The sequence below is a fragment of the Myotis daubentonii genome, chromosome X (genome assembly GCF_963259705.1).
Source record: "Myotis daubentonii chromosome X, mMyoDau2.1, whole genome shotgun sequence".
Classification (NCBI taxonomy): Eukaryota; Metazoa; Chordata; class Mammalia; order Chiroptera; family Vespertilionidae; genus Myotis; species Myotis daubentonii.
This window is the reverse complement of record NC_081861.1, coordinates 11,925,500-11,953,148: the sequence shown is the minus strand read 5'-3', so window position 1 is coordinate 11,953,148 and position 27,649 is coordinate 11,925,500. Positions and strand designations below refer to the sequence as shown.

The 27,649-nt window shown below is 45.3% G+C and overlaps 1 protein-coding gene across 1 annotated transcript; it reads right to left on the bottom strand.

Moving 5' to 3' along the window:
* Positions 1–262: 262 nt before the first annotated feature.
* Positions 263–16,355, bottom strand: LOC132224782 (melanoma-associated antigen 4-like). The gene is given in 3 exon segments (XM_059679883.1): positions 263–1,008; positions 1,011–1,158; positions 16,239–16,355. Coding segments are annotated over 3 exon segments (1,011 nt in total).
* Positions 16,356–27,649: the final 11,294 nt, after the last annotated feature.

Here is a 27,649-nt window from a genome sequence, read left to right as displayed (position 1 = left end):
ATGTCATTCACAAACTGAAGTATAGAAAACCTATGAAAAGAAACATTTGAAAAATTCTACAGAAAACAAGGATACATTTTTAAATCATCACAGGAACCCAAAGATGCTACAGCCCTTATTCCCCGCAAATAGCCCTGGGCCTTACTACCTAGACTGTGGACTACCCTCTCTTCAAACACAGAGTAAAGAATTGGCCTCACATCATGTCTAGCAGGAGAAGCTGCCAGACATGGACCTGAAAGGTTCCTGAGTGAAACTTGGTTCAGGCCCCCTCTTCCTCATCACTTATAGCTTCTTCAGACAGGTATGGGACATAACTGGGATCCTTTCTATAATCCCTGAGAAAAGCCTCACGGACTTTCAACTCGGTGGTCTCAGCGTGGGCCCTGGGGCCCCACAGAAACTGGTAGCGAGCAGGATCGCTGTTGGGCACCTGCTGGTATTCCAGGTACCCTTCCTGCACCCAAACTTTGGTGAGGAGCTCCCTGGGCTCCCCATAGATCCAATGCTCCTTCCCATCATGCACACCCATGACATTCAGGGCTTCCCAGACTTCCTCCTCAGAGGCACAGTCGCCCTCTGCAAGGATGAATCTCAGGACAATGACCAGGAGGCCAGTGTTGGGCATGGATTGTCCACTGGACACCATCCCATCATATGTGAGCCCCAAAGTGGTGACCAGGACATAGGTGTGGGTACTGGGGTCCACTTCCTCCACATCAATGCCAAAGAGGAGCTGCATGAAGTCAGAGGCTAGGCTTAAGATCTCAGGGAACTGATCTTCGTACTCTTTGATGACCTTACTCAGCATTTCTGCTTTAGTAGTTGGCTGCTTTGCACAATACTTCGGGAGTAGAAAAAACACCAGTTCAGTCATTTTCAAATACAGGGCATCGTGGAGTGATGACTCAGAATCTTCAGAGTCCTCTGTGCTGTTTGTCTCCTGTTCATCTTGGCTGCTGATGCCCTCATCTTCAGATTGGCTCCATGTAGCGGCCGCCATAGCAGGGGCACGGCGTCAGGAACCGGAGGGCTCTGGGGAGGACTTGGTGTCTCAGCAGCAGACACCTGCTCTAGGCTGTGTGGGAACAAGGCAGAGAGGGACAAAGATAAGGAGGCAGACATAACCAATCCCTCCTCATCCCTGAATAGCTGCACCTGCAACAGGTTTTGGATACTTGAGTATCCTCAGCTGAGGAACACACCCTTGGCAGCTCTGTGAATGAAGAATTTTAGGGCTACTCTACAGGGATGCCCTTAGGTCTCACAGGGGTCTCTCCTGCTGGGAAACCTGTCCCCTAATATCCTGAAGGTGGAAACAAAAAACTGGCACAGCCAGAGATTCTGGGTCTGATAGTGGGATCGTGTGCTGTGAAATGTCTTCCTTTCTGGGGGCAAGGATCCTTCTGTGCCCACTCAGGGCCTGCTTCCCCCACCCCCATGCCCCACTGGCCTGAGAGCACCCTTACAACAAGAACACGCATGCTTAAAACTTAACAGAAGTAAGTGAGTGGTTCCCACATTTTGTAGTACCTGTCCAGGCTTACAGTACTCATCAAAGGACAACACTGTGTGACCATAATCTATGGGTTCCACATGTCCTAGTGTGAAGGGTCCCCTCATTCCTCACCATGACCCATGCCAAGGCCTGGGTTCCTGCCTCAGCTAGCCTGAGTCCAGACCATCAGACCAAGGATGTGCCCTCCCTGGGTCCTTGGATCTGAAAATGGGGAGGGGCTCAACCTGACAGCCCTGCGCAGGGTTTTCAGAGCTGACAATAGGGACAGGCCAGATTTCTTTGGGGGCCCCCACTTTGTTCTGGGGATTGGGCTACACTCACTCCTTCTTTAGGATTCTCACCTTGACTCTTGGCAGGACGTAGGACTCTTCTCTCAGTTGAACAGGTGTACTTCCTCAAATGACCTGATGTACTCTCAGATCAAGGTCATCACCTCCCTAAGAGACTATAGAGCAAAGTGAGGCAGCTTCATATCCATGCCCCAAATCACCCCTACCCCTGCCAACATCACAAAAGGCTGGCAGCAGAGACAGGGATCTCTGTCCTGGTAGGGTTCCCCAGTGCCTCTGAAGGCGAGTCACTTTTACTCCTGCCAGGACCTGCCCTTCTTCCAGGCCTCCCACCTGGAACACTTGGTCTCTCCCATCAAGTCCTCACCTCCTTGATGACTCCCCACTTTTCTGCCCATGATAGAAAGAAGCATATCACTTAGGGCCAATATGCTTCTTTCAGGTCTGAGAACAGGGGCCACCTGGACTTTGTGTCATCCTTCCCTTTCTGAGAAGACGGTGCACATTTAGGCTTCACAAAGGGTAAGCACATTGTCACCTGAGAGATCATGAACACTTCCCTCCACTGACCTCACATTTCTCTCAGACTTAGGTCCTCACATCCCCAAGATCCCCCATCCCAAACACTGTGGCAGCAGTGGGAGGTTGCCACACTCAGGCATCCCTGACAGGGTCCTCCTGGATCTGAGAACATAGCAAGCTGGACACTTTGTGGTACCTTCTCTTTTAAGGTCAGTGACCTTCATGCCTTCCACCTTCCCAGGTGGTCCTTTCCTAGAGATATGGCAGATCCTGGGACTCCTTTCTCTGCTGACCAGATGTGGCTACCTCTACTGACCTGATATTGATGCTCACAAAAAGGACTCATCTCCCTCAGTACTGAAAGTGCATCACCTGTGGCATTTCAGGGATGAAAAGAATGACAGGGGCAGACTTTATTGAGCCCCCTCTGTCTGTGGTGGAAACTTCCTCAATGAATTTAAGGTACACAAAATTACTCCTGGCAGGGCCTAGATCTATCCCTTTTCCTAACCAGAGAATGCATCCTGAAGGCCAAGGCCACCATCTGCTCACCTGAAACCACACTCCTTAGTCCAAGGCCTATGCCTCCAGAGGACACCCACACTGCCCAGGCAGAGGACAGGAAATATCCAAGTTCGGGCACTGGATCCATCTCTGCTTTGGGGTCCTGGGTTCTCAGTCCTTGGGGTAGGGGTCCTCAAACTTTTTAAACAGGGGGCCAGTTCACTGTCCCTCAGACCGTGGAGGACCGGACTATAGTTTTAAAAAAAAAAACTATGAACAAATTCCTATGCACACAGAGGCGGCAAAAACACCCGGCGGGCCGGATAAATGTTTTCGGCAGGCCGCATGTGGCCCGTGGACAGTAGTTTGAGGACCCCTGCCTTAGGGTCTTCACCTTGACACCCTGTAGAACCTGGCACCTCCACTCTAGCCGACTGAACAGCTGCTCCTATATACATTTCTCAGTCTCTCCAAGATCAGAATGTGGAAGTCGGCAGATTCCCCTTGTGATTAATACCTCCAAAGTTTGTACAAGGGATCAAAGAAGGGGCAGTTTACATCAGGCCACCAAACCATGGGATTCCCAGGGCACCCAGCAGGGGGCTGAAACGATTCAATAAGGTATTTAGCCCTCCCTCCCTCCTCATCTTGTTTCCAGGCAAAGTTTGGGCCCTGCCCCCTGAAAACCTCCAGTTGCTCCTTTCTGACCATGTCCTTGACTCCCAAGTTATATAAGGAGGTGGGAGCTGGTGGTGTCCAGGAAATACTAGTAGCATTCAGCCAGTCAGCTCAGTCCCTGGGACTCAGGGTGCTGACAGAAAGGGCAAAGCTGGATTCTGTGGTGGTGGTGGGGGTGGGCAATCCTCCCTCAGGGTCATACCGGGACTCTCTGCAGGACTAGGCTCCTTCCCTCTGTGGACGTGTAGCAATCCTCCAGACTTGGTCCTCGCTGCTCTCAGACCTCCGGGCAGAAGTCACTGAACATTATACCTGGAAAGCATTCGCGGCACCTACCATGGCAAAGAGAGAGAGTGAGCTATTGTGGAGCTCTACCTTGGGGGTTCCTGGGTCCCCTCAGTCCTCCCTCCTGGTCCTCACCTTGACTCTGAAAGGCCCTGGGCCCTCCCTCTGCCTCCCTGAGGCCCTGTTCCGTTCACTGAAGCCCACAGGCTCACTGACCCGGATGTAAAGCCATGGATGCCACTTGGCTCTGGGCAGCAACTCTGCCCTCCCCTCTGTGGACCTGACGCCCTGCACGTTTTGTCAAGTTCCAAGCCTGGTTCAGACCTGCTGCTGAAGTCAGGGGACACCGCACATGCTCATTCCCCCTGGAGCACCCCATGGCTTGTAGCAGGGGAGGACTTTTGTGGGGTCCCCTACATTGTGGGGTCCAGGGTCAACTCCGTGCCCCTCGCAGCTGACCTGTGGCGCTGCTCCTTACACCAGACCTGGGTGGGGAAGTCAGGAAACTATGCCTGTGGTTAGCCTGCCCACTGGGCCTCCTGGACTGAGGATTCTGGGGTCCAGGGCCCCCAATCTCCCTCAGGGTCCTCAACTTGACAGCAGCAGGAACTGGGGTCCCCCCTGTGCTGCCTGAAGCCCTGCTCCTCCTACCAAAACCCCGTGTCTCTCAGACCCAATGCAGAAATCACAAAGCACAATGCGTGAGCTCACCCCTCCCCCACCCCAAGGAAGCATGCCCGATGGACACAGTTCTGGGGTCCAGGCCCCCAGTCTCCCTCAGGGCCCTCAACGTGACAGCAGGAGGACCTGGGGTCCCCCCTGTGCTGCCTGAAGCCCTGCTCCTCCTACCAAACCCCCGTGTCTCTCAGACCCAATGCAGAAATCACAAAGCACAATGCATGAGCTCACCCCTCCCCCACCCCCAGGAGGCCTGCCCGATGGACACTCTTCTGGGGTCCAGTCGCCCTCAGTGTCCCTCAGGGTCCCCACACTGACTCCGGGCAGGTCCCGGACCCCCTCTGCCGACCTGAGATGCCGCGGTGACACGGAGCCGCCCGAGGGTCTCAGACCCGGAGGACCCGGAAGTCAGGCCTCGCCGCTCGTGGTCTCCCCGCGCCTTGGGTCCCCCGGGACTGACTGCTCTGGGCCCAGAGTCACCTTGTCCGCCCCCCCCCCCCACGGCCTCACCGTGAGGCCTGCAGGTCCTGGGACCCTCCCTCTGTGAACCGGGAGGCCGGATCCCCGCACGGAGGCCCTCACCCCCGAGACCCCAGGGAGGCCTGTGGGCCTCACTCCCCAGGGCTCCCGGCAGGGGCTGAACTAGCTCCCGGCTACCTCCGTCTGGTCCTCACCCTGATTCCAGGCAGAGCCTGGGCCCGCCGGTGCCGACCTGAGATTGCACCCCCTCAGCGCCTGTCCTGCCGCCCCTCCCCCCGTTCTCTGAGGAGGTGGGCGAGGGGGGGCAGGAAGTAGTTCCCCGTAAGACGCCCCACCGAGGACTCTCAGTGCTGACAGGAGGGCCTCCCTGGTCCTGGGGCCTCCGTGGTCCGTCAGGGTCATACCTGGACTCTGCAGCACTGGGCTCCGGCCCTCTACGGACCCGAAGCCGGCCTCTCAAAGATGGCGGTCTCCTCTCTCAGAATTGCCGGGCGGAAGTCAGTGGGCGGAACTTCCGGACTGGCTCTCTGGGTCCTCGGGGCTGAGAGTAGGGGCAGAGAGCGGATCTAGGGGCCTGGAAGTCCTGTCTCTGTTCCCTCCTCCATCTGACCACACCAGGGCCCCCGCCCTCTGTGGACTTCAGTCTGTGTCCCTCAGACCTAGGCTCTAACTCCCCGGATTGCCCAGGCAGGTGGAGGCATTTGCTCAGCCCAGAGCCCCACCCAGGGTCCCTAGAGCTGACAGGAGCACCTGGAGATGGATGCTGTCGTGCCCTCTGTTCTGAAGCCAGTGGACACCAAAGCCCTCACCCAGGAGGGCCTCACACCCCTTGCAGAGATGCTGCAGTACCAGGACCGATGCAGGAGGGAGCGCTGTTGTGCCCAGGCCGTGGGGGAGGGGTAGAGAAGCCCCCCCTTACTACGGGGTTTCTTCACCAACTCAGATGATCCTGTGGGAACTGTGGGTTCTAAAAGTTAGCTACTACTAGAGATGCTGAGCAGCAGCAGGGATTTGGGGAGGTGTGGAATTGTGGTTGTCTGTCTACAGTTCCCTTGTCCACTGCAGGTGTTTTCACTTTCATTCTTCATTCTCAGTAATACACTCTACATCGCTATCTAGCTTGTGTGCATTACTTCAATACATGTAACATAAATATAGGTTACATGTGCTTATATACCCACAGATGTATGTGTCCTGTACCTAAATATGTGTGTATATGCATATATATATGCTTAGAACATATGCATTTATATGTATATTTCTATATGATATACTATCCAATGTATTTTATGAGAGAATATCTACTCTTAACATACATGACTTATTCTGCTTCTCGCTATTCTAATTAGTCCGTTCTTTATATACTATTAAGATAATAATTTTTGAAAAGCCAGCATCAGCTCACCAAGATGGTTGTCAGGTGGTTATTAGCATAGACTCTGAATAACATACCTCAACTGTCCCAGCTTTCCCAAGGCAGTGGTATTCCCCCAAGCTTTCTGGCATTTGTGGTCTGAATGCCCCACATTTGTGCCAAGATATAGGGCATACGTTTAAAATCCTTCTTCATACCTTCCCTGTCATCCGTGTCATACAGCCTACAGCCCCTCCCAGCTTCCCTACTCTCCCTACTCCCACCCCAAACACAAGTGCCAGCTCATCACAAATTGCAGTCTCCCTTAGGGCCTGTTCAGATTTGTTGTTCAGATACTGTGGTTCATATTGTGTTTGTTTTAAATCTCAATTTTTTACAAAGCTTTTAGATGGCAGAGAAAAATAAATATAATGGTATACAGATGTCCTAGTAAGTCCTTACTCCCTCACATGTATAATGCCCCAATTATCAATGTCCCAAACCAGAGTGGTACGTTTTTAACAACAGATGAGTCTACACAGATACAGCATCATCAACTAGCGTAAATACTTATGGAGTTGCTGAATCTTATGTTAAAATTATGCTTACTATCATAAGAAACTGCCCAAACAGCTTCCAATGTGGCTGTACTCTTTCACTTTCACACAGGTAATGAATGCAAGTTCCTGCTATTCCACATCCTTGACAGAATTTGGTGTTGTCACTGTACCAGATATTGGCCATTGTCATAAGTGTTTATTTATTGGGTGTGTCTGACATTATTAAGAGACAGCTCAAACCTTCAGATGGCTGTTGTCAACTGCGGAAAGGGCACAAGTAAGCCTTTTGAGAGTTTTACCCAAGGCATCTTGAGCCTCCATAACCACGTGAGACAATTCCTTATTAGAACTTTATGTTGACATGGTTGGGTTCAGTTTCTCAAAGAAGTGAGACTCATCCACCCTCCCTGACACTCTTGTCCTTCTGATCAGGATTTGCCTTTTGTGTAAGGGAAGGGGAAGGCTTTACTGGATTCCGGGAGGCCCAGGCAGGTGGAGAAAAGGGGAGAAGCCTGTCCCTCTCAGGGGGGTCTTTCAAGCAAACTCGGGCACTCCTGTCTTCACTCTATTACATTCTCCACTTCTCTCAGGGGCCTTAATCATTTGACTTTTCCACATGAATGGCTTTCAAGTCCTAGCTGCTCTCCCTCCCCCCACTCCAAGACAGTATAGAGGTGCCGGGATCCAAACAAGCTCCCCACTTCCCCTTTCTGCATCAAAAATATGCCCTAGGGGTAAGGGGGTAAGGGGGAGAGATCAACTAAAGGACGTATATGCTAGCATATAGGCCTAACCAATGGACACAGACAACAGGGGGTGGTGGCATGAATGGGGGGAAGGGGGGTAATGTGGGGATAAGGACACAAATGTAATAAATTAATCAATCAATAAATTAAAAAAATATGCCCTGGAAGAGTCTAGGAGAAAAGCAGTCAAGGCAGCACATTCATCTTGCACGTTTAAAAAAATAATCTGAGGGCGGAGAAAAAGGCAGAGGTTTAGAAGGACGTGTAGGTGCCTTGTCCCAGAGCAGATAAGGGCGAGCAGCTGAAATGGGTAGCATACAGCCCGAATAAGCAGAGGAGATTCAGCTGAGAGACAGTCTTCAGCCAGGAAAGACAGAGAACTCCTAGAAAAAGAGAACGGTTAGAGGCTGAGGCTGAAACCTCTCCAGGTGGCCTGGCTCAGCCGCGGAGACCATGCCATCTTGAGTGGCTGTCACCGGCATCCAGAGACCAGCTACTAACCCAACAACAGCGGCTCTCAAGCAGCGCGACTATGTGAACTCAGAGGAGCCCTGCTTCTCCCCACAGAAAGATTAGACTTCCCGCAAAGGTGCGGTTTGCAATTTAGGTTGGAGAGTGGAATGTGCGCGGGGGGGGGGGGGACTCTGCACCCCACAAAGACTGTGGCCTTTGGAGCCAGCGTGACCCACGAATGTGGAAGGGCTCCCCCAGGGCTGCTGGCAGTAGGGAATGCTATAAGTAAGCCCACAGTTGGACTGGACACAAACGGGCAGCCTCAGAGTACGCCAGTTTGCTGGCTACTCGGTTCCATGAGCCAGAGCGTGCTCAGAGACTTTGCGCAGATCTGGAAGGTGGAGCCTTGCGAGTTCGCACAACTTCCCAGGCTCTTAAATCTGTGCGTTTGATTGTTGAACCCAGTGCATGGGATTACCCATTTGGGGTCAGTCGCAGAGCTTGTAAGGGAAGGCTGTTTTTGTGGAGCCTGGGAAACAGAGCTGGGAGTGACTACTGGGGAACCAGCTCTGGGCGGATGACATTCCCAAACCAGCTTCCGGTACAATAGAGAACACCTGGTCAGAGAGGTCTTATACCCTCAGAGGTCAATCCTGAGGCACTGCCACCCAGAGGCAGAGCCACAAACTGACTCTTCTGTAAATACAGATAAGGGCTGTCTGGGAAACCAATACAGCCTGCCTTAAAATCAGGACTGTGGCTTACAACATGGAGGAACAGTGTATCAGAGGCAAATTCAACATTCTCCTGAATACCTGGTAGGCCAAAAAGAGGAGCAGAAGATCTGGAGCACCTTCATTACAGCCCGTTTTTAATTATTATTTTTTTAATTATTGTTTCACCTTTTAACTATGAAACCATTTTTTTTCTTTTTTCATCACCTGATTTTACCCTTTTAATTACTACATTTTTATTTTTAACCAGTATTATTACTGCTACCATTTTACCATTTTTTAAAGTATCTTTTTATTTTCTCTTTATTTTATTTTGGGACTAGGGTTCTCCATTCTATTTTCATCGTTCCTTTAGCATCATTTTCCTCTACCTCAATTGTGCCGCTGTGCTAAAACCCTCTTCCCCATTTTTCCCCTTTTGCTGTCCTGTTTCTCTTACCCTATTCCTGCTTTAGATTTTCCCTATTCTTCTTACCCCCTGTCTAAATTTCACCCCACTTATATATCCCTTTTCCAATCACCTGCTCGAAATCCTTATACACCTCTCCGTTATCTTTCTTCACTATCCAAAATTTTTTTTCTCTTTTTTCTCTATTGTTTTGTTGCTGTTTGTTCGATTGTTGAGTATATTGGTTTGTTTTTTTTCCCCTTTAAGGATTGTTTGTGAGGTTGTTCTGCTTTTTCTTTTTCTTTTTCTGTTTCCCATCTCCCCCCCTGCCCCCCCGGCCCGGTTATTTTTGTACTTCTGTTTTCCCTTGCCTCGCTTGATATTATTGGTTGTTTGTAGTTTGTATTCACTCCAGGGATCCGTTGCTGGAATTTGTTGGGATTAGTGGCAGTTCTATTGGAGTTTTCTCCTCATATGAATAGTCTCCTCCCCTCTTCTACTTCATTCCCTTCTCTCTCTCTCTCTTTCTCTCTCTCTGTCTCTTCTGTTTTCCTCTCTATCTTTTTCTCTTCTTTCTTCCTTATCCCCCAACTCTCTTAGCTCGGGTGACAACCTTTATTTGGGGTTATTAATACCGTAATTCATTTGTGGTCAGTGCCTAGTACATTGTGCCTTGTTGTGTTGTATTTTGTGCCTATAAATCAGCTCAGCATATCCAAGCAACAGTGGCCTCCTGATCACCACATGCTCTGTCTGCGGAACAGCTGCTGTGTGTGAATCCTCCGTTCACCAGCCAGAAGAGCCACAACAGCTGTGAATAGCACCCATTAGAGGACCTACTACCAACAGAGGAGCAGCTGCTACCACAACCGCCCAAGGAGCAACCACAGCCTGAGGAGCCACTGCCACCTAGGGAGCAACCACTGAACGACTCAATATCTATATATGTCAGTGAGATCAAACATGGGTAGACAAAGAAATCCCCAAAGGGAAGAAAAGGAGGACTCGCCAGAAAAGCAGCTAAGTGATACAGAGGCATGCAACATGACCGAAAAAGAATTCAGAATAAGGGTCCTAGAGTGCATACACCAGATGGAGGAAAAAATCGACAACTTATGCAAGAAGCAAGAAGAAACAGATGAAAAAATCAACAACTTAAGTAAGACCCAAGAAGAAATGAAGAGCGATATAGCTGCAATAAAAAACACCATTGAAAGTATCAACAGTAGACTAGGAGAAGTGGAAGACCAAATTAGTGAATTAGAAGACAGGGAAGCAAAACACACCCAAACTGTACTTCAATTGGAGAAAAAAATTAAAAGAGAGGAGGAGAGTCTAAGGGAGCTTTGGGACAACATGAAACGAAACAACATACGAATAATAGGGGTGCCAGAACAACAGAAAGAGGAACAAGGATTAGAAAACCTATTGAAAGAAAGAATATCAGAAAACTTCCCTGAGGTGGGGAAGAAAAAAGTCACACAAGCCCAGAGAATCCCAAGCAAGGTGAACCCCAAAAGACCCACACCAAGACACATCATAATTACCATGGCAAATGTACAGGACAAAGACAGAATCTTACAGGCTGCAAGAGAGAGACGGAAAGTTACATACAAGGGATCTCCCATTAGATTATCAAATGATTTCTCAACAGAAACACATCAGGCCAGAAAAGAATGGACGGATATTTACAAAGTGATGCAAAACAACAGACTGAGTCCCAGAATATTCTATCCAGCGAGGCTATCATTCAAAATTGAAGGGGAAATAAGAAGCTTCACAGACAAAAAAAGGCTAAGGGAGTTTATCACCACCAAGCCAGCAATGCAAGAAATGCTAAAGGGACTGGTGTAAAAAGAAGAAATAAAAAGCTCAGAAAAAAAACAGCCACACACAAAAAGAAATGGCTACAAACAAGTACCTTTCAATAATAACTTTAAATGTAAATGGGCTAAATGCTCCAACCAAAAGACATCGAGTGGCTGAATGGATAAAAAATCATGACCCATACATTTGCTGTGTACAAGAGACCCACCTCATTAGAAAGGACTCACACAGACTGAAAGTCAAGGGATGGAAAAATATCTTTCAGACAAATGGAAAGGAAAAGAAAGCTGGAGTAGCAATACTTATATCGGACAAAATAGACCTCAAAGTGAAGGCCATAACAAGAAATATGGGAGGCCACTCCATAATACTAAAGGGATCAATACAACAAGAAGATATAACCCTGATAAATATATATGCACCCAATGCAGGAGCACCCAAATACATAAAAAAAAACTCCTGGAAGATATCAAAAGAGAGATCGACAATAATACAATCATAGTAGGGGACTTTAATACACCACTGACAGCACTGGATAAATCCTCTAGACAAACAATCAGCAAAGAAACAGCAATCCTAAATGACTCACTAGATCAGATGGACTTAAATGACATCTTCAGAACACTTCACCCCACAGCCACGGAATATACATTCTACTCAAGTGCTCATAGGACAGATTCAAACATAGACCACATATTGGGTCACAAACAAAGTCTCCCCAAATTCAAGAAGATTGAAATCATACCAAGCATCTTTTCAGACCACGATGGCATAATATTAGAAATAAACTACAATAAAAACAAGGCAAAATACTCAAACACTTGGAAGCTGAAAAGCATGTTATTAAATATTGATTGGGTTACCAATGAGATCCAAGAAGAAATTAAAAACATCCTGGAAACTAATGACAATGAAAACACAACAATCCAAAACCTATGGGACGCAATGAAAGCAGTCTTGAGAGGGAAGTTTATAGCTCTACAGGCCTATCTCAAAAAAACAAGAAAAAATGGTAGTAAATCATCTAACTGTACAACTCAAAGAATTAGAAAGAGAGCAAAAAAAACCACAAAAAACCCAGAGTGAGCAGAAGGAAGGAGATAATAAAGATTAGAGCAGAAATAAATGACATAGATACCAAAAAAATAATACAGAAAATCAATGAAACCAAGAGCTGGTTCTTCAAAAGGATAAACAAGACTGACAAACCTCTAGCCATGCTCACCAAGAAGCAAAGAGAGAGGACCCAAATAAACAAAATCAGAAACGATAGGGACGAAATAACAACAGACCCCACAGAAATACAAATGATTGTTAAAAAATACTATGGACAGCTCTACTCCAACAAACTAGACAACCTGGAAGAAATGGACAAATTCCTAGAAAAATACAACATTCCAAAACTCAATCAGGAAGAATCTAAAAATCTTGATAGGCCAATAACTATGGAAGAAATTGAAGCAGTCATCAAAAAGCTTCCAGCAAACAAAAGCCCAGGACCAGACGGATTCACAGGGGAATTTTACCAAACATTCAAGGAAGAACTAAAACCTATCCTCCTCAAACTACTACAAAAAATTCAGGAGGAAGGATCACTTCCAAGCTCATTCTATGAAGCCAGCATCACCCTAATACCAAAACCCGGTAAAGACAACACAATGAAAGAGAATTACAGGCCAATATCCCTCATGAACATAGATGCCAAAATCCTCAACAAAATCTTAGCAAATCAGAACCAGCAGTACATCAGAAAGATCATACACCATGACCAAGCAGGATTCATCCCAGGGATGCAAGGATGGTACAATATCCGAAACTCATTAAACGTGATACATCACATAAACAAATTGAAAGAAAAAAAAAAAAAACCACACCGTCATATCAATTGATGCAGAAAAAGCATTTGACAAAATCCAGCACCCATTTTTGATAAAAACTCCCAGCAAGGTGGGAGGAGAAGGATCATACCTCAACATAATAAAAGCCATATATGACAGGCCCACAGCCAACATCATACTCAATGGACAAAAACTAACACCATTTCCCCTAAGAACAGGAACAAGACAGGGATGCCCGCTCTCACCACTCCTGTTCAACATAGTACTGGAAATATTAGCCATTGCAATTAGACAAGAAGAAGAAACAAAGGGCATTCAAATAGGAAAAGAGGAAGTAAAACTGTCCTTATTTGCAGACGACATGATATTATACATACAAAACCCTAGAGACTCCATCAAAAAACTACTAGACTTAATACATGAATTTGGCAATGTAGCAGGATACAAAATTAACCCCAAGAAATCTGAGGCATTTCTATACACCAATAGGGAACTTTCAGAAAGAGAGATTACAAAAACAATCCCATTTGCCATCGCACCAAAAAAATTAAGCTACCTAGGAATAAACTGAACTAAAGAGGTAAAAGAACTCTACTCAGAAAACTACAGGACGTTGATAAAAGAGATAGAGGAAGACATAAACAGATGGAAGAACATACTGTGTTCATGGATTGGTAGGATCAACATCATTAAAATGTCCACACTACCCAATCTATAAATTCAACGCACTTCCCATCAAAACACCAATGGCATACTTCACAAATCTAGAACGAACTCTCCAAAAATTCATCTGGAATAAAAAAAGACCCCGAATAGCTGCAGCAGTCCTGAGAAAGAACAAAGTAGGTGGGATCTCAATACCAGATATCAAGCTGTATTACAAAGCCACTGTTCTCAAAACTGCCTGGTACTGGCACAAGAACAGACATATAGATCAATGGAATAGAATAGAGAGCCCAGAAATCGGCCCGAACCAATATGCTCAATTAATATTTGACAAAGGAGGCAAGAACATACAATGGAGCCAGGATAGTCTCTTCAATAAATGGTGTTGGGAAAATTGGACGGACACATGCAAGAAAATGAAACTAGACCACCAACTTACACCACACACAAAAATAAACTCAAAATGGATAAAGGACTTAAATGTACGACAGGAAACCATAAAAATTCTAAGAGAAAATGAACAAATGGGACTACTTCAAAATAAAAAGCTTCTGCACAGCAAAAGAAACCATCAACAAAACAATGAGAAAACCCACTGTGTGGGAAAACATATTTGCCAATGTCATATCTGATAAAGGCCTAATCTCCAAAATTTATAGGGAACTCATACAACTTAACAAAAGGAAGATAAACAATCCAATCAAAAACTGGGCAAAGGACCTAAATAGACACCTTTCAAAAGAGGACATTCAGAAAGCCAAGAGACATATGAAAACATGCTCAAAGTCGCTAATCATCCGAGAGAAGCAAATCAAAACAACAATGAGGTACCATCTCACACCTGTCAGACTGGCTATCATCAACAAATCAACAAACGACAAGTGCTGGAGAGGATGTGGAGAAAAAGGAACACTTGTGCACTGCTGGTGGGAATGCAGACTGGTGCAGCCACTATGGAAGACAGTATGGAGTTTCCTCAAAAACCTACAAATGGAACTCCCATTTGACCCTGTGATCCCACTTCTAGGAATATATCCCAGGAAACCAGAAACACCAATCAGAAAGGATATGTGCACCCCTATGTTCATAGCAGCACAATCCACCATAGCTAAGATCTGGAAACAGCCTAAGTGCCCATCAGTAGATGAATGGATGAGAAAACTGTGGTACATCTACACGATGGAATACTATGCTGCTGTACAAAAGAAGGAACTCCTACCATTTGCAACGGCATGGATGGAACTGGAGAGCATTATGCTAAGTGAAATAAGCCAGTCAATGAAGGAAAAATACCACATGATCTCACTCATTCATGGATAATAGAGACCATTATAAACTTTTGAACAGTAATAGATACAGGGGCAGAGCTGCCTGGAACAGATTGTCAAAATGCAGCGGGAAGGCCGGGGAAAGTTGGGTGGCAGGAGGGAGGGGTATAAGAGATCAACCGAAGGACTTGTATGCATGCATATATGCATCACCAATGGACATGGGACGCTGGGGGGGTGGGGGAGGCCAGGGGATAGTCAAAGGCAGGGAAAAACAAAAAAAAACAAAAAAAGACACATATGTAATACCCTTTGTAATACTTTAAGCAATAAAAAAAGAAAACAGCAAAATAGTAGAAATAAGAATAAATAAGAGCAATGAATAAATTAAAGAAAAATAAATAAAAAATTTATCTGACTAGTGGGTGCAGAAGAGAGTGGGAAACCCCTAGGAGGGACCAAGAGAACCACAGGGAATCTGCTGTCATCATCCAGAGGGAAGGTAGTTTTATAGGGTCTATTGGGACACTCTGGACTTGGACTGGAAATGGAGGTAGACTGGAAGAACTGGAACCTGTGGAGGGAAAGACAACAGGAAGAGAGGCCCCACCACCAGGTTTCTGATTGACTTGGCAGGGTTGGGCCGGAGTGCAGGTGCAGAAGTCCAGTGACCCTTTTCTGAGATAAAGGGAAGGTAAGGCAAGGTTGTCCTGGAATGGGCAAGGCTCTTGGTATACAGTCTAGCAACACTGCAGAGGGCAGGAGGAAGGTTCCTGCCTCACTGAATGGATCCAGAACACAACAGAGGCCTGTCTGATGACATCTGGTGGTTCTAGGACAGGGCTGATCACAAGTCTTTGCTGAGCAGCAAGGTCATTTCAAACAAGTGCTCCCACATGTATTATAGGCTGTGTATGCAGGATGCCAAAGTCTCACACTGGGCGCAAGAGAGGGATTGCAGGGCGTGGACAAGGCAGTGTCTACTCCAAAGGGGTTTGTGTCCTGGATGTCAATGGGAGAACATTCCAGAAATCTGGTATCTAGCTGTGATGATACTGATGATACTGTGGTTGCTGAATCTGTGGCCTGGGACTCCAAACACCTGCAGATCCTGACTCTGGAGCTAGAAATTGATGGTTTATGGAAGGAGGTAAGGACATTCCCCTAAGGGGGCCAAGATGCTTTTTGTTGCAATATTCCCTGGAGCAAACAATCGCAACACAGAGTCTTCAAATCCAAATTAATGTCAGTTGCCAGCTCACCAAAGACCACGTCCTATGCCCAGCAGGACACAGGAATCATCTCCTCAAAGACTCCCTGTGCCCTCTTGAGCTGCCATGTGTCCCTACCCCTTAATCAAAGCTAGTGTGTTCATTGGGTGGTGCAGATGTTAGAGTCAGCATATGAAAGATGTGAGTTATTCATGGCAGCTCAGAGTGCATCCTCACCTGCTTTGCATCTTTGCTGTGGCCCACACTGTGTTCCTGTCCAAGGCTTTCTCTTTCAATATTGACACGATTTTCTGGGCAGCTTTTCAACCTGTGCCTCTGAACAGAACTGTCCATGTCGTGGAGGCAGAGCCTTTCTGTGTCCATCAATGGCTCAAGGCCATTGTGAGGTCCCTGGAGGCCTTGCTCACGACCACACCCTCAACTCCTACAGGCTTGTTTCCACTTCCCCCTCAGGTAGTCTGCACATCACATATACTTGTCTACAAGACTCCTTCTGACTTGGCCCCTTGTGCTCTCACCATGAAAGCCGGTTCTTTTTCAGTGCAAATACAATTCAGCCTGCATGCATTTAATGCCTTCTATATGAAAAGCATTCCCCTGTGTTTCTCTGATAAGGTTTTAAAAGGGTTTTCCTTATTAAAAAGAAGCCAGGCCACAGGGACAAACCATATTGGAACGAACAGAAGAAGCCCTCAGAATGTCCCTAAACTCTGATGATTGGCTCCATCTTAGGACCTAAATACCCTCCTTATCATTGCCCATTTATATGTGTAATTAACTACTCTATTTCATGATATGGTGCTAAATATCCACATTTAACTGTTACCATAAACTGTCAAACATACTCAACACTAAAGAAAACAATAAAAACTCCAGTTTTCCTATCACCCAGGAGCATTGATGTGGTGCTTTATGTGCTCCATTCATTCTTTTCTTGTTTCGCTTCCTCCTTTTCTTTTTCCTCTTCCTTGCTGACCCACTCCATTCCTTCCTTTCTCCCTTTGTTCCTTCCTCCTTTACTTCCTTCCCTCCTTCATTTTTAATTTTCTTTCTGTAGCTCTTTGAACCAAATCTCAGATACCAAGTCAGCGCACTCCTGCATACCTGAGGGTGAAAACTCTGAAAACATAGGGCAATCCTGGGGTTTGGCCCATGGAGCCTCTCTCAGCCCCAGCCAGAGAGTGCTTGTGGTGATAGATAATTTTGATCTTTGGCAGAGGAAAAGGTCTTGCTAAGTCTGGGATGGAGCAACCCCCACTTAATCCTCTACCATTTCCTTTTCTTTTCCTCACATGGGCTATCATATTAACTGTCCCCCTCAAATACCCTCTCCATCACTACCGTGGGAAAGACACCCTCTGTCTCTGCAAAGTGTCATTTTATTGTATCTATGTGGGACATGTTTCCTACCAAATTCTCTCTGGTTCCATCTGACACTGTGGGTCACTTTTGCAGAACTAACAGAAGAGCTGTTGAGTCTCACTAGAGCTTGTCAAATGTATTCTTACAATCCATGTCATCTAGTTAATAGCAATGCTGCAAAGTCTTTGTATATTTAGAGCTGTGTTTTGCTGAGGCTGTGGCCATTCCTTATTCTGTACATAAAAGAGCTAACTAACCTTCTGAGCTATTAACTAATGAATGCATTTGCTAAGTTGTCCACCAATATGGTACCCCATTGTGGTGCTGAGCATCAAAGGAAATTGTGACTTGTCCTACAAAATGCATTGTGTTCATGTTTGTTGTATAATGTCCTGTGATCAATATGAAATCTTTATTATCAGTGTTGTGTTTTCAGGGTAGGGAGGGGTGTGTTACAGTGTCATCCTCAAATACTTCAATTATGAAAAAGCCCCAGTTGGTCAGGGTCACCTTTGCTGACTCAACATGTGTGAGACTTTGCACCCACCATCTTGTTAGATTGCGTCCCTGGGGTCAGTAGTCATCAGCAGAACTGAAGGTACCCAGGTGTAGTGCAACTGACCACAGTGCCAAGGAATTATTCAGAAGCTAGTCAAGCCAGTGTCATTCTGGAGGCAGATGAAATAAAGTAAAACTACACATATACGCATGTACTTCTTCAAGAGAGGTGCTGGGTCCAGGAGATGAAAACCAAGAAAGGAAGAGGACTAGGATCCACGTGCCCTGGATGGCCTGACCCAGAAAAGGACACAGAGCAGCAGAGACCCCACAAGGTGACCTGGTGCCTGTTGTTCTTATTAAATGTAAATTCTTGCATGAAAAAGACATGACCAATTCTGAATTAAAAAAAAATGAAACCATAAAATTATGCTTCTGAAAATTATGATTAAATGAAGGTTTGTAAATAGCCAAAAGAAGAAAATAAATATATATATATAATGGCAAATATGTTTATGGGTCATTGTGTTTCCTCTCTGTTGTGTTGGGAGGGAGCTTTACTTGATCCCTGGAAACCTCTCATTTCCATTGCCCATCTTCACCTTCCCCTAGCTTTGCACATTGCCCTCCCCATACCCTGGGGCATTTGAATCCAGGGTTTCTGAGTGGAAGGGAAATGGTAATGTCACAGTTACTAGTAAAATTAGTTTACACTTTTGCACAAGCTATTCTAATCATTTTAAACAAAAGTGTTTTAAAACATAGCAAGTCATTGTGGTGCCAAAATACAATATGGAGATTTATTTCCATTGAAGGGGGGGGGGGCTTTAAAACAAATTAAATGTCCTTTGCTGATGTAGATGTGAAGAATAGAGAACAATACCTTAACCAGTAAAGAAATTAAAGATAAAAAAAGAGAAAGCCCTGTGAAGGTGAAAAGAGAACATCATATTCAGGTTTTGAAAGTTTGCAGGGTCTCATTAAAATGCCACACTGTCCTGGCCAATGTGGCTCAGCAGTTGAGTGTCATGGAAGTGTCTTAATGAAGTCCCTGGACCATCAAAATGGGATTTGAACCTCCTGATTAGAAAGGCATCAGGCTGGCAGTCTCATTCTCTAAATGCGAATTGGGTCAACCATAAATAGGGCCACAAGTCAGTTGGCTGAGGGGGCCGTACAAGAGGAAAGAGTCCATGTTGGTCATCTCATCTACCTATTGGGAATTGCTGTCTTAATACTGGGCTCATCCATATATCTCTTCCACACACTTCCTTTCATCTGTACCCACTATTGACAGAACTCTCAGAAGAATTTTGAAACTGAGATGCCAAAATAAGGTTACTTGTAGTTTGGTCAGAGATTTCACTGAAGGCTTGAGCATCTCCAGGTCCACTTTGTTCAGGACCAACACAGCTGTGGCAGGATTTGCATTCTTCCTGATGAGACTGGTGGTAGTTCATGTGCTAGAGGAAGAGGCTTTCCCATTGCCATCTTTGGAAGCTGCCTGACCACTGTTGAATCATTCTGTGATTCCTATCCTCTCATTTAAAGTACCCCTGACCTCAATAAGTAAAGAGACCCCTCTTTTGCTTCATTAAGTAATCCAAGCCCCAGTAGTGAGGGTATACATAAAGGATTTTCTGCAAGACAGCAGGATCTACAGGAAATCTTCATTGGAGCCAACATCCCTTTGTCATGAGTCTCTGGAATCATGCTGTCAAGTCATACATTTGTGGGTATGTCAAGGCATACTCTCCAGAGTCTCAGAGGTCAGCAGAAAGATAGGTGCAGTGGGAGACAAAATGAACAGATCCTTAGCCCAGGTAGCTTTCTCACAAGCCATGGCTAAGTACAATGTCCTGCTCTTTGAAAACAAAGGCCCATGAGGTAATAAGGACATCAATGGTGGAGATAAGGGGGCAGAAGGAGCTACCATTTCCTATGTTTCTCAATTCATATAATCTTCACCCTTATCGTTACTAATCTGACCAGTGTCCCAAGCCTCCTTTTCAGCATTATCCATGCTCTATTTGACCCAGACTGCTAGCTCTCTAAATCAGTGATTTTCAACCGCAGAATTTTAGTAGTTACTTTAGGTGTGCCATGAGATGAAAATTGCTGCTCTAGATGATAGAATATATGAAGGTTCATTTTACTATTCTGTATACTTATTATATGTATGGCTGAACATTTTTATAACAATTTAAAAAGTATTTAATCCCTCTGCAGTTGATATTTGTATAATAACAGGAGGGTTCTAGTACCATTTTTTTTCTATATAGAAACCAGTTTTTCACTGTCATTCATAAAATACTGTTCTTTCCCCACTGCTCTGAAATTGCACCTTTTTCATAAATCAAGGGTCCATATATAAGCATGTCTATTTCAGGGCTCTATGCAGTTTCATTGGTCTATTTGTTAACCCCTGCATCCAAACCACAAATTTAATTACTATAGTTTTTAAACAGTTCTTATCTAGTAGCACAACTTGTCTTATTTTCTAATATCTCAAGAGAGCCTTAGCCCAATTTATGTCAATTTAAATTTTAGAATCATTGTGTCATGTTTCATATACAAATGTACATAAATACACATATTCACCCGCAAAGCCTTTTGAGCTTTTTATTGCTATTGTGGTCAGTCTATAGATTAATTTTAGAAAGATCTAACGTGTTTACAATATCGAATCTTCACATCCATGATCGTATTATATTTTATATTTATGTCAAACATTATTAATTTATCTAAGTAGCATTTATCCATTTTTCCATGAAGTTATTAAATGTTATTTGGCCAGCATTAGTCTTACTTGATATTTTGGTATGATAAGTTACAGATTACATTTTTTTTTACTTTTATTGACATACTATTTTTTTTAAAACATATTTCATTGATTTTTTACAGAGAGGAAGGGAGAGAGAAAGAGAGTTAGAAACATCGATGAGAGAGAAACATCGATCAGTTGCCTCCTGAACATCCCCTGCTGGGGATGTGCCCGCAACCCAGGTACATGCCCTTGACTGGAATCGAACCCGGGACCCTTCAGTCCGCAGGCCGACGCTCTATCCACTGAGCCAAACCGGTTTCGGCTGACATACTATTTATTGCTATTGAAACAAAGTTGTATATCAGTGTTAAAGTCAGCAATCTTTATATACACTTTCACTGATTCAATAGTTTAACTTGATTTCTTTTGAATTTTCTTCATAACAATCTAACCTGCTATTGTGGCATCTTTGTTTCTTGTTTTCTGATCTCTATATATTTTATTTTTCTGTTTCCATTACTGCACTGACTAGTATTTCTATAAAAATATTGACTAGAATTGGTGGTGGCAGTTATACTTTTCTAGTTCCCAATTTAAACTTAAAAGCCTTCAACTTTCCTTCATATAAGTTTAATGTTTTGCTATAGGTTTTTCATACTTATCCTTTATCTAGTTGGCTAAATTTTCTCTTTTTAATTTTTCAAATAAACTTTTTATTTTAGAATAGTTTTTGATTTACACAAATGTTTGCAAAGATTGTACAAAGAGTTCCCATATGCTCCACAGTCAGCTTCCTCTATTATTAACATGCTATATTGTGGTACATTTGTCACAACTAATGAACTAATATTGTTACAGTGTTATTAACAAAAATCCACACCTGATTCAGATTTCTTTAGTTTTTATCTCACGTCCTTTTCTGTTTCAGGATCCCATGTAGGATGCCATATTACATTTAGTCATCATGCCTCTTTAGGATACTATTGGCTGTGACAATTTCACAGACATTCCTTTTTTATGACTTTGACAGTTTTGAAGAGTACTGGTCAGCTATATTGTAGGATGCCACTTGGAATTTTTCTGATGACTATTAGTATATTCAGTGGAGCAGAGAATTAAATGAACAGTCTGTGTCTGAGAAATAAAAATATGATTTAGCATTAGAAACTACTTTCAATTGTAATTCCCTACATTAACAACTTAGAGGAAATAAAAATCATTTGATACAGTCAATGAATAAAGAAAAAGTCTTTTAAAGAAACCGAAGATGAACTCATAATGCAAAGTTTTAGCAAGCTAAGATTAGAGGAACTTTCATTTCCTAAAATAGACAGTAAATATACTCAAATGTAAAATGTTAGCAGCAACCCTATTAAAATCAGGAACTACACATAAATGTTTATTCTCACCTCTGTAATTTATAACTGTACTGGAAGACAAAGCCAGAGCCGTCACATTAATAACATGTATGAGTATTTTAAATAAAGAGATAGTGTTTGATCACAATCCGATCATCTATTTTGAAAATTCAAAGACAGAGTAGGCACGTGGGATAGTCAAGTGAATGAGACTTCAGATAGTATATGAAAGATTACTATAGTAAAATAAAAAGTTCTGCGACTAATTCAGTAACTAATGAGAACATGTAATATAAAATACCTCATTCACAACAACAATATATGAAAATTACTGATGAGGAAGTCTATCAAAAATGTATAAGATCTATGTAACTATGTAAAACTATATAAATACTTTATAGATAATAATGTATATTATACATATATGACACACATAAGATATATTATATTGGATATATCTTTAATATTGTATATATGTATACCATACCATATGTATGGTTATATACCTTTACGTTTCTGTATGAATATATATAAATATGCAAGTTTACTGATAGATTTAGGTAACAGAAGACCTAAATAAATGGAACAGTATATCATATTCATTGATGGGGACCAGAGTATTTTAAACATGTGAATTCTGCTTAAATGATTTACAGATTTAGTGCCTTACCTGTAACTGTCAGGATCACAACCATGCTCAGACTGATGGCTTCTGCTCCCCAAATCAAACCTGGAAAACTATAGAAGGAAGCAGGTGGGGAAGTCAACAACAAAATCTAAACAATGAATCATGAGAAAGCCCTGGGAGAGACTGAAGACTGGTGAGCTGTCTTGTGGAGACTGAAGACTTGTGTTTGGGATAGAGACATGGGGAGTAACGCATAGGGAGGGGGTGTAGTTTGCATAGATGCAGACAACAAGGTGGGTAGGGGAAAATGTTTAAACTTTTTTCTTGCTCATTTCACAAGTCTGAGGCCCTCAGACTACATTGGTGGGATACTGCCATGCTAGTATCCCTGGAATAATACCAGATTAGCAGAAAAGTGCCATTGATTGAGATACCCTGCAGTCAGTATATAGCCATCTGAAACCGCCTCAGTGGGTAAGGATGGGTCTGTCAAAAAATTATGATTTTAATCTAATGTAAAGAATGGAATAGAAATAGAATAACCAGTGAACCACAGATAGTAAGGGTAAGTAGTCTTTCATGAAGTTATATATTCACAAACATATTCTAAAAATACACTAGGTAGAGATGTAAAATGTATTACTATGAATAAAGATCCAAAAGTGATCAAAAACTCCTACAATGACAAGCAGCGGTAGACAGACAACCGCAAACCTGCAGGACCTCCTCAAATTCCTTCTGTTGCTCAGTGTCTTCAGTACAAAAATGAAACCTTTAGCCCTAAACAGTTTGACTTAGTGAATAAAGCGTCAGCCTGCAGACTGAAGGGTCCCAGGTTCTATTCTGGTCAAGGGTACATGCCTGGGTTGTGGGCTTGGTCCCCAGTTTGAGGCATGCAGGAGGCAGCCGATCGGTGATTCTCTCTCATCATTGATGTTTCTAACTCTCTTTTCCTCTCTGAAATCAATAAACACAAATGAACAAAAAATGAAACCTTAAGAACACATGTTTTCCAAAGTCTCAGCCAGGCTGGTGAAGAGATGCTATGGAAAGTGGGGGAGGGCTTCTGTGACCCTCCCCCACACCCTAGGCACATCAGTGCCCCCTGCAGCATCTTTCCTGGTACTGCAGCAATCTCTGCAAGGGTTGTGAGGCCCTCTCCTGAGTGAGGACTGAAGGATCTATTCACACCAGAACAGAAGGCACTACAGAATCCAACTCTGGGTACTACTGTTACTTCTGGGGAATCCCAGGAGGACTGTCAGACTGAGCACCCATGTCCCCTCCACTTTCTCAGGGAAATGGTGGAGCCACAGCCTTGGTCACAGACTCAGGTTAGCAGAAGGCAGGGGCTCAGGTCCTACAAGATAAAGGTGAGGACCAGAGTGGGGAGTACTTCAGCACCCACAGAACCTATTTTCATCCTTACTGTCAGCCCTGGGGTGGGGGCAGAAATGCTGTCCAGATATGACCTTCACTGACTTCCACCTCAGAAGTCTGAGAGAGTTGAGCCTGCGTCTAGGAGGCCAGCTTCATGTCAGTAGAGGGAAGGAGCCCAGTGCTGCAGAGGGGGCAGGTATGACCCTGAGGGAGGACTGAGGCCCCAGGACCCAGGGTGGCCCTGCTGTCAGCACTGAGGGCCCAGGGTAGGGTGTCTTACTGAGAATTATTTCCTGGACACCCCTCGCCCACCTCCTCAAAGAACAGGGAGTCAAGGACAAGTTCTGAGGGAAGCAATCTCAGGTCGGCACAGGTGGGACCCAGACTCTGCCTGGAATCAGGGTGAGGAACAGAGGGAGGACCCCATGGAATCTATTTCAGGCCCTGCTGGGAGCCCTGGGAATCCCCAGGCTTAGTGGACTGATGTGATGTTCTCAGACTTAACAGTGAGGGCCTTGGATCAACAGAAAGAGATTCCAAAACCTACGAGGGTTCAATGTAAAGGCCATGGGGGACGACAAAGGGACAGTTATTTCTAGGAGGCCAAGAAGGTGGGATGGCCATACATGGTGTTTCCTGACTTCTGCACCTGGGTCTGTGAGACTCTGGTGATTTGGAATAAGGAACAGGGCTTCAGGCACCAGAGGGAAGGCCCAGGAACTGCCAGAGTTAATGTGAGGATCCTACAGAAAGGTAAGGGAACCCAGGGCTTACAACAAAAGGGACCCCACCAAAGTGCGCCCCTGCCAGCAGCCACGGGAGGCCCCACGACTGATGACCAGGTGCAGCGTGTCCTGGCTTCCGCATCCAGGTCTGAGAGAGACTGGGGACTTGGTGAAAAGAATAATCTCAAGTAAGGGTAGAAGCACGGTGTGGAATCAAGGTTAGGGTCTTGAGGGAGAATGAGGACCTCGCACTCCAGAACAGAGCCAATTCTGGCAGGCCTCATGGGAGGATGAACAAATATGACATTTTCTGACTTCTGCATTCAGGTCTGGGAGACTCTAGGGGTTTGGTATAAGGAGTAAGACCTCAGGCAGCAGATGAGAATCTCAGGTCATGCTAGCATCAAGGATAGGACCCCGAGGAAGGCCAAAAGGACCCTGGACCCCAGAACAGTCAGTTTTGAGAGGTTCCAAGGGCAGGATAACCACAGGCAGTGTGTCCTGACTTTCACATCTGGGTCTGAAAGACTCTGGGAGTTTGGGATAAGGACCAGGACCTCAGGCAACAGAGGGGAGGATCCCAACTCCTATCTGAGTCAAGAGGAGGACCCTGAGGCAAGACTAAGTGTGCCCTGAACCCCAGAACAGAAGTGACCCAACAGAAGCCCACCCCTACTGCCAGCCCTGAGACACCCCTTGGAGCTATGAATCACATGTGGTCTTTCCTGACTTTTGCATCCAGGTCTATGAGAGACTGGGAACTTCATGTAAGGATCAGGGCCTCAAATCACCACATGGGTGGGGGCAGACCCAGGTCCTGCGGGGAGTCTAGGTGAGGACCCTGAAGGTGGACTGAGGACCTAAGATACCAAATCAGACATGGATTCCATGCCCCTGCTTTCAGTCTCTGAAGGCCCAAGAATAGGATAACCAGATAAAATGATTCCTGACTTCTGCCTTGGGGGGCTTCAGGATATAAAGGCCTTGGGATGAAGAGTGTGACAGCAAATCCGCAGTTGGCAGGGTCCCAGTACCCGGATGGAGGACTGAGCAGACCCCACTACAGACATAGGGAGCCCACTCAAATTGGCCTACTCCTGTCTTCCTTGAAGTCCCCACGTATGGGTGGCTGCAGGCGATGCACCCTCAACTCTGCCTTGGTCTCTCAGGGAGGTAAGGCCTTGTTCTGTGGGGCAATTTCAGGTCAGCAGAAGCAGCCACATCTGGTTAGCAGAGAAAGGAGTCCCAGGATTTGCCAGGTCTCAAGAAAGGGAGGGTGGAGAGTATGAAGGTTCCACCAGCCCAAAAGATAAGGGACCTTACAGAGTCAAGCTTGTCTTGTTCTCAGGCCTGGGAGGATCCAGGCAAGGATGGATGGGTGTGGCATGCTCCCATGACTGCCATGTGGCTGGGGATGGGGTATCTTAGGGATCTGAGGACCTTGGTCTGGGGGGAAAGGTGGGGTCAGCAGAAGGAGGAGTCCCAGGATCGGCCATATGTCAAGATGTGGGCCCTTCATGAAACCTCAATGTTCCCACCTGCTTATCATAAATGAAAGGATGACCCAGAGTCCGGTTGCCATATGTCCTCAGCCCTGAAAGGAATAGTCACTAGTGCCCCTAAGTGGCACAATCCTTTTTGTCATTGGTGGGAAGGTAGGGAGTCCTCAGGGAGGTTAGGTCGTGGTCGAAGGGGGGAGAAGCCAACTGCCCTATATTGGGTGCTGGGAGGAAGGGCAGGCCTTGGCAGAACTAAAGATAAGTAACCTATAGGAAGAATTGAAACCCCACCCCAGGATAGAGGGCCCAGTCCTTGCTGCCAGTCTTTTTTGACCTTGGAGCTCTTCTCTCGGGGCTCTCAGGGAGGTGAGGACCTTGGTCTGAGGAGATAGCTCAAGTCAACTGAGGAAACACATCTGCTAACAGACAGCAGAGTCCCAGGTCCTGCCAAGAGTCAAAGTGAGTGCCCCCAAAGGAAGAGTGAGTGTAGTCCAACCCCGAGAACAAAGAGGGGATTCAAGGAAATCTGTCCAGTCCCTATTGTCAGCCCTGATAACCCATGCTGGGCTGTCAGGCTGAGCCCCTCCTCATTTCCAGATTGGTGGTCTCAGGGACCAGAGGGCCTTGGTCTGAGGGTCTGAAGTCAGGTCAGCTAAAGCAGGATCTGTGGCCCTGGTAGAGGTCCTGGTGAGGACCCAGATGTCATCCCATCCCAGAACCACTGGGAGTATAAGGGCCAGATGTAGGCCCCCTCACTTTCTTCTATTCAGTCTCAGGGATGTGTGGTCTTATTCTGAGAGTTTTGTCTCAGGCCAGCAGAAGGGTGGGGCCCAAGCCCTGCCAAAGAAAATGTGAGGGCTCTGAGTGACCAGAAAAGGGACCATCCACCCATAACAGAGTAAACCCAACAGTCCCTGACCCCACACCACGCCACTGTCAACCTCAGTACCTTGGTTTGTGCCAGCTTTACCCTGAGAGCTGCCTCGCTCTCTCCTTCAAGTTTTTTCACATTTCCAAGAAAATACTGTTCTGATGCCATGTTATCTAGTTCAGAATCACAAAGTACACTGAAAGGTGTCCCATTTTTTTATTACACAATAGCAAAACTCTTACTTTTGAACTGGATAGTACAAATACATGTCTGGTCAATGTCATTCACAAACTGAAGTATAGAAAACCTATGAAAAGAAACATTTGAAAAATTCTACAGAAAACAAGGATACATTTTTAAATCATCACAGGAACCCAAAGATGCTACAGCCCTTATTCCCCGCAAATAGCCCTGGGCCTTACTACCTAGACTGTGGACTACCCTCTCTTCAAACACAGAGTAAAGAATTGGCCTCACATCATGTCTAGCAGGAGAAGCTGCCAGACATGGACCTGAAAGGTTCCTGAGTGAAACTTGGT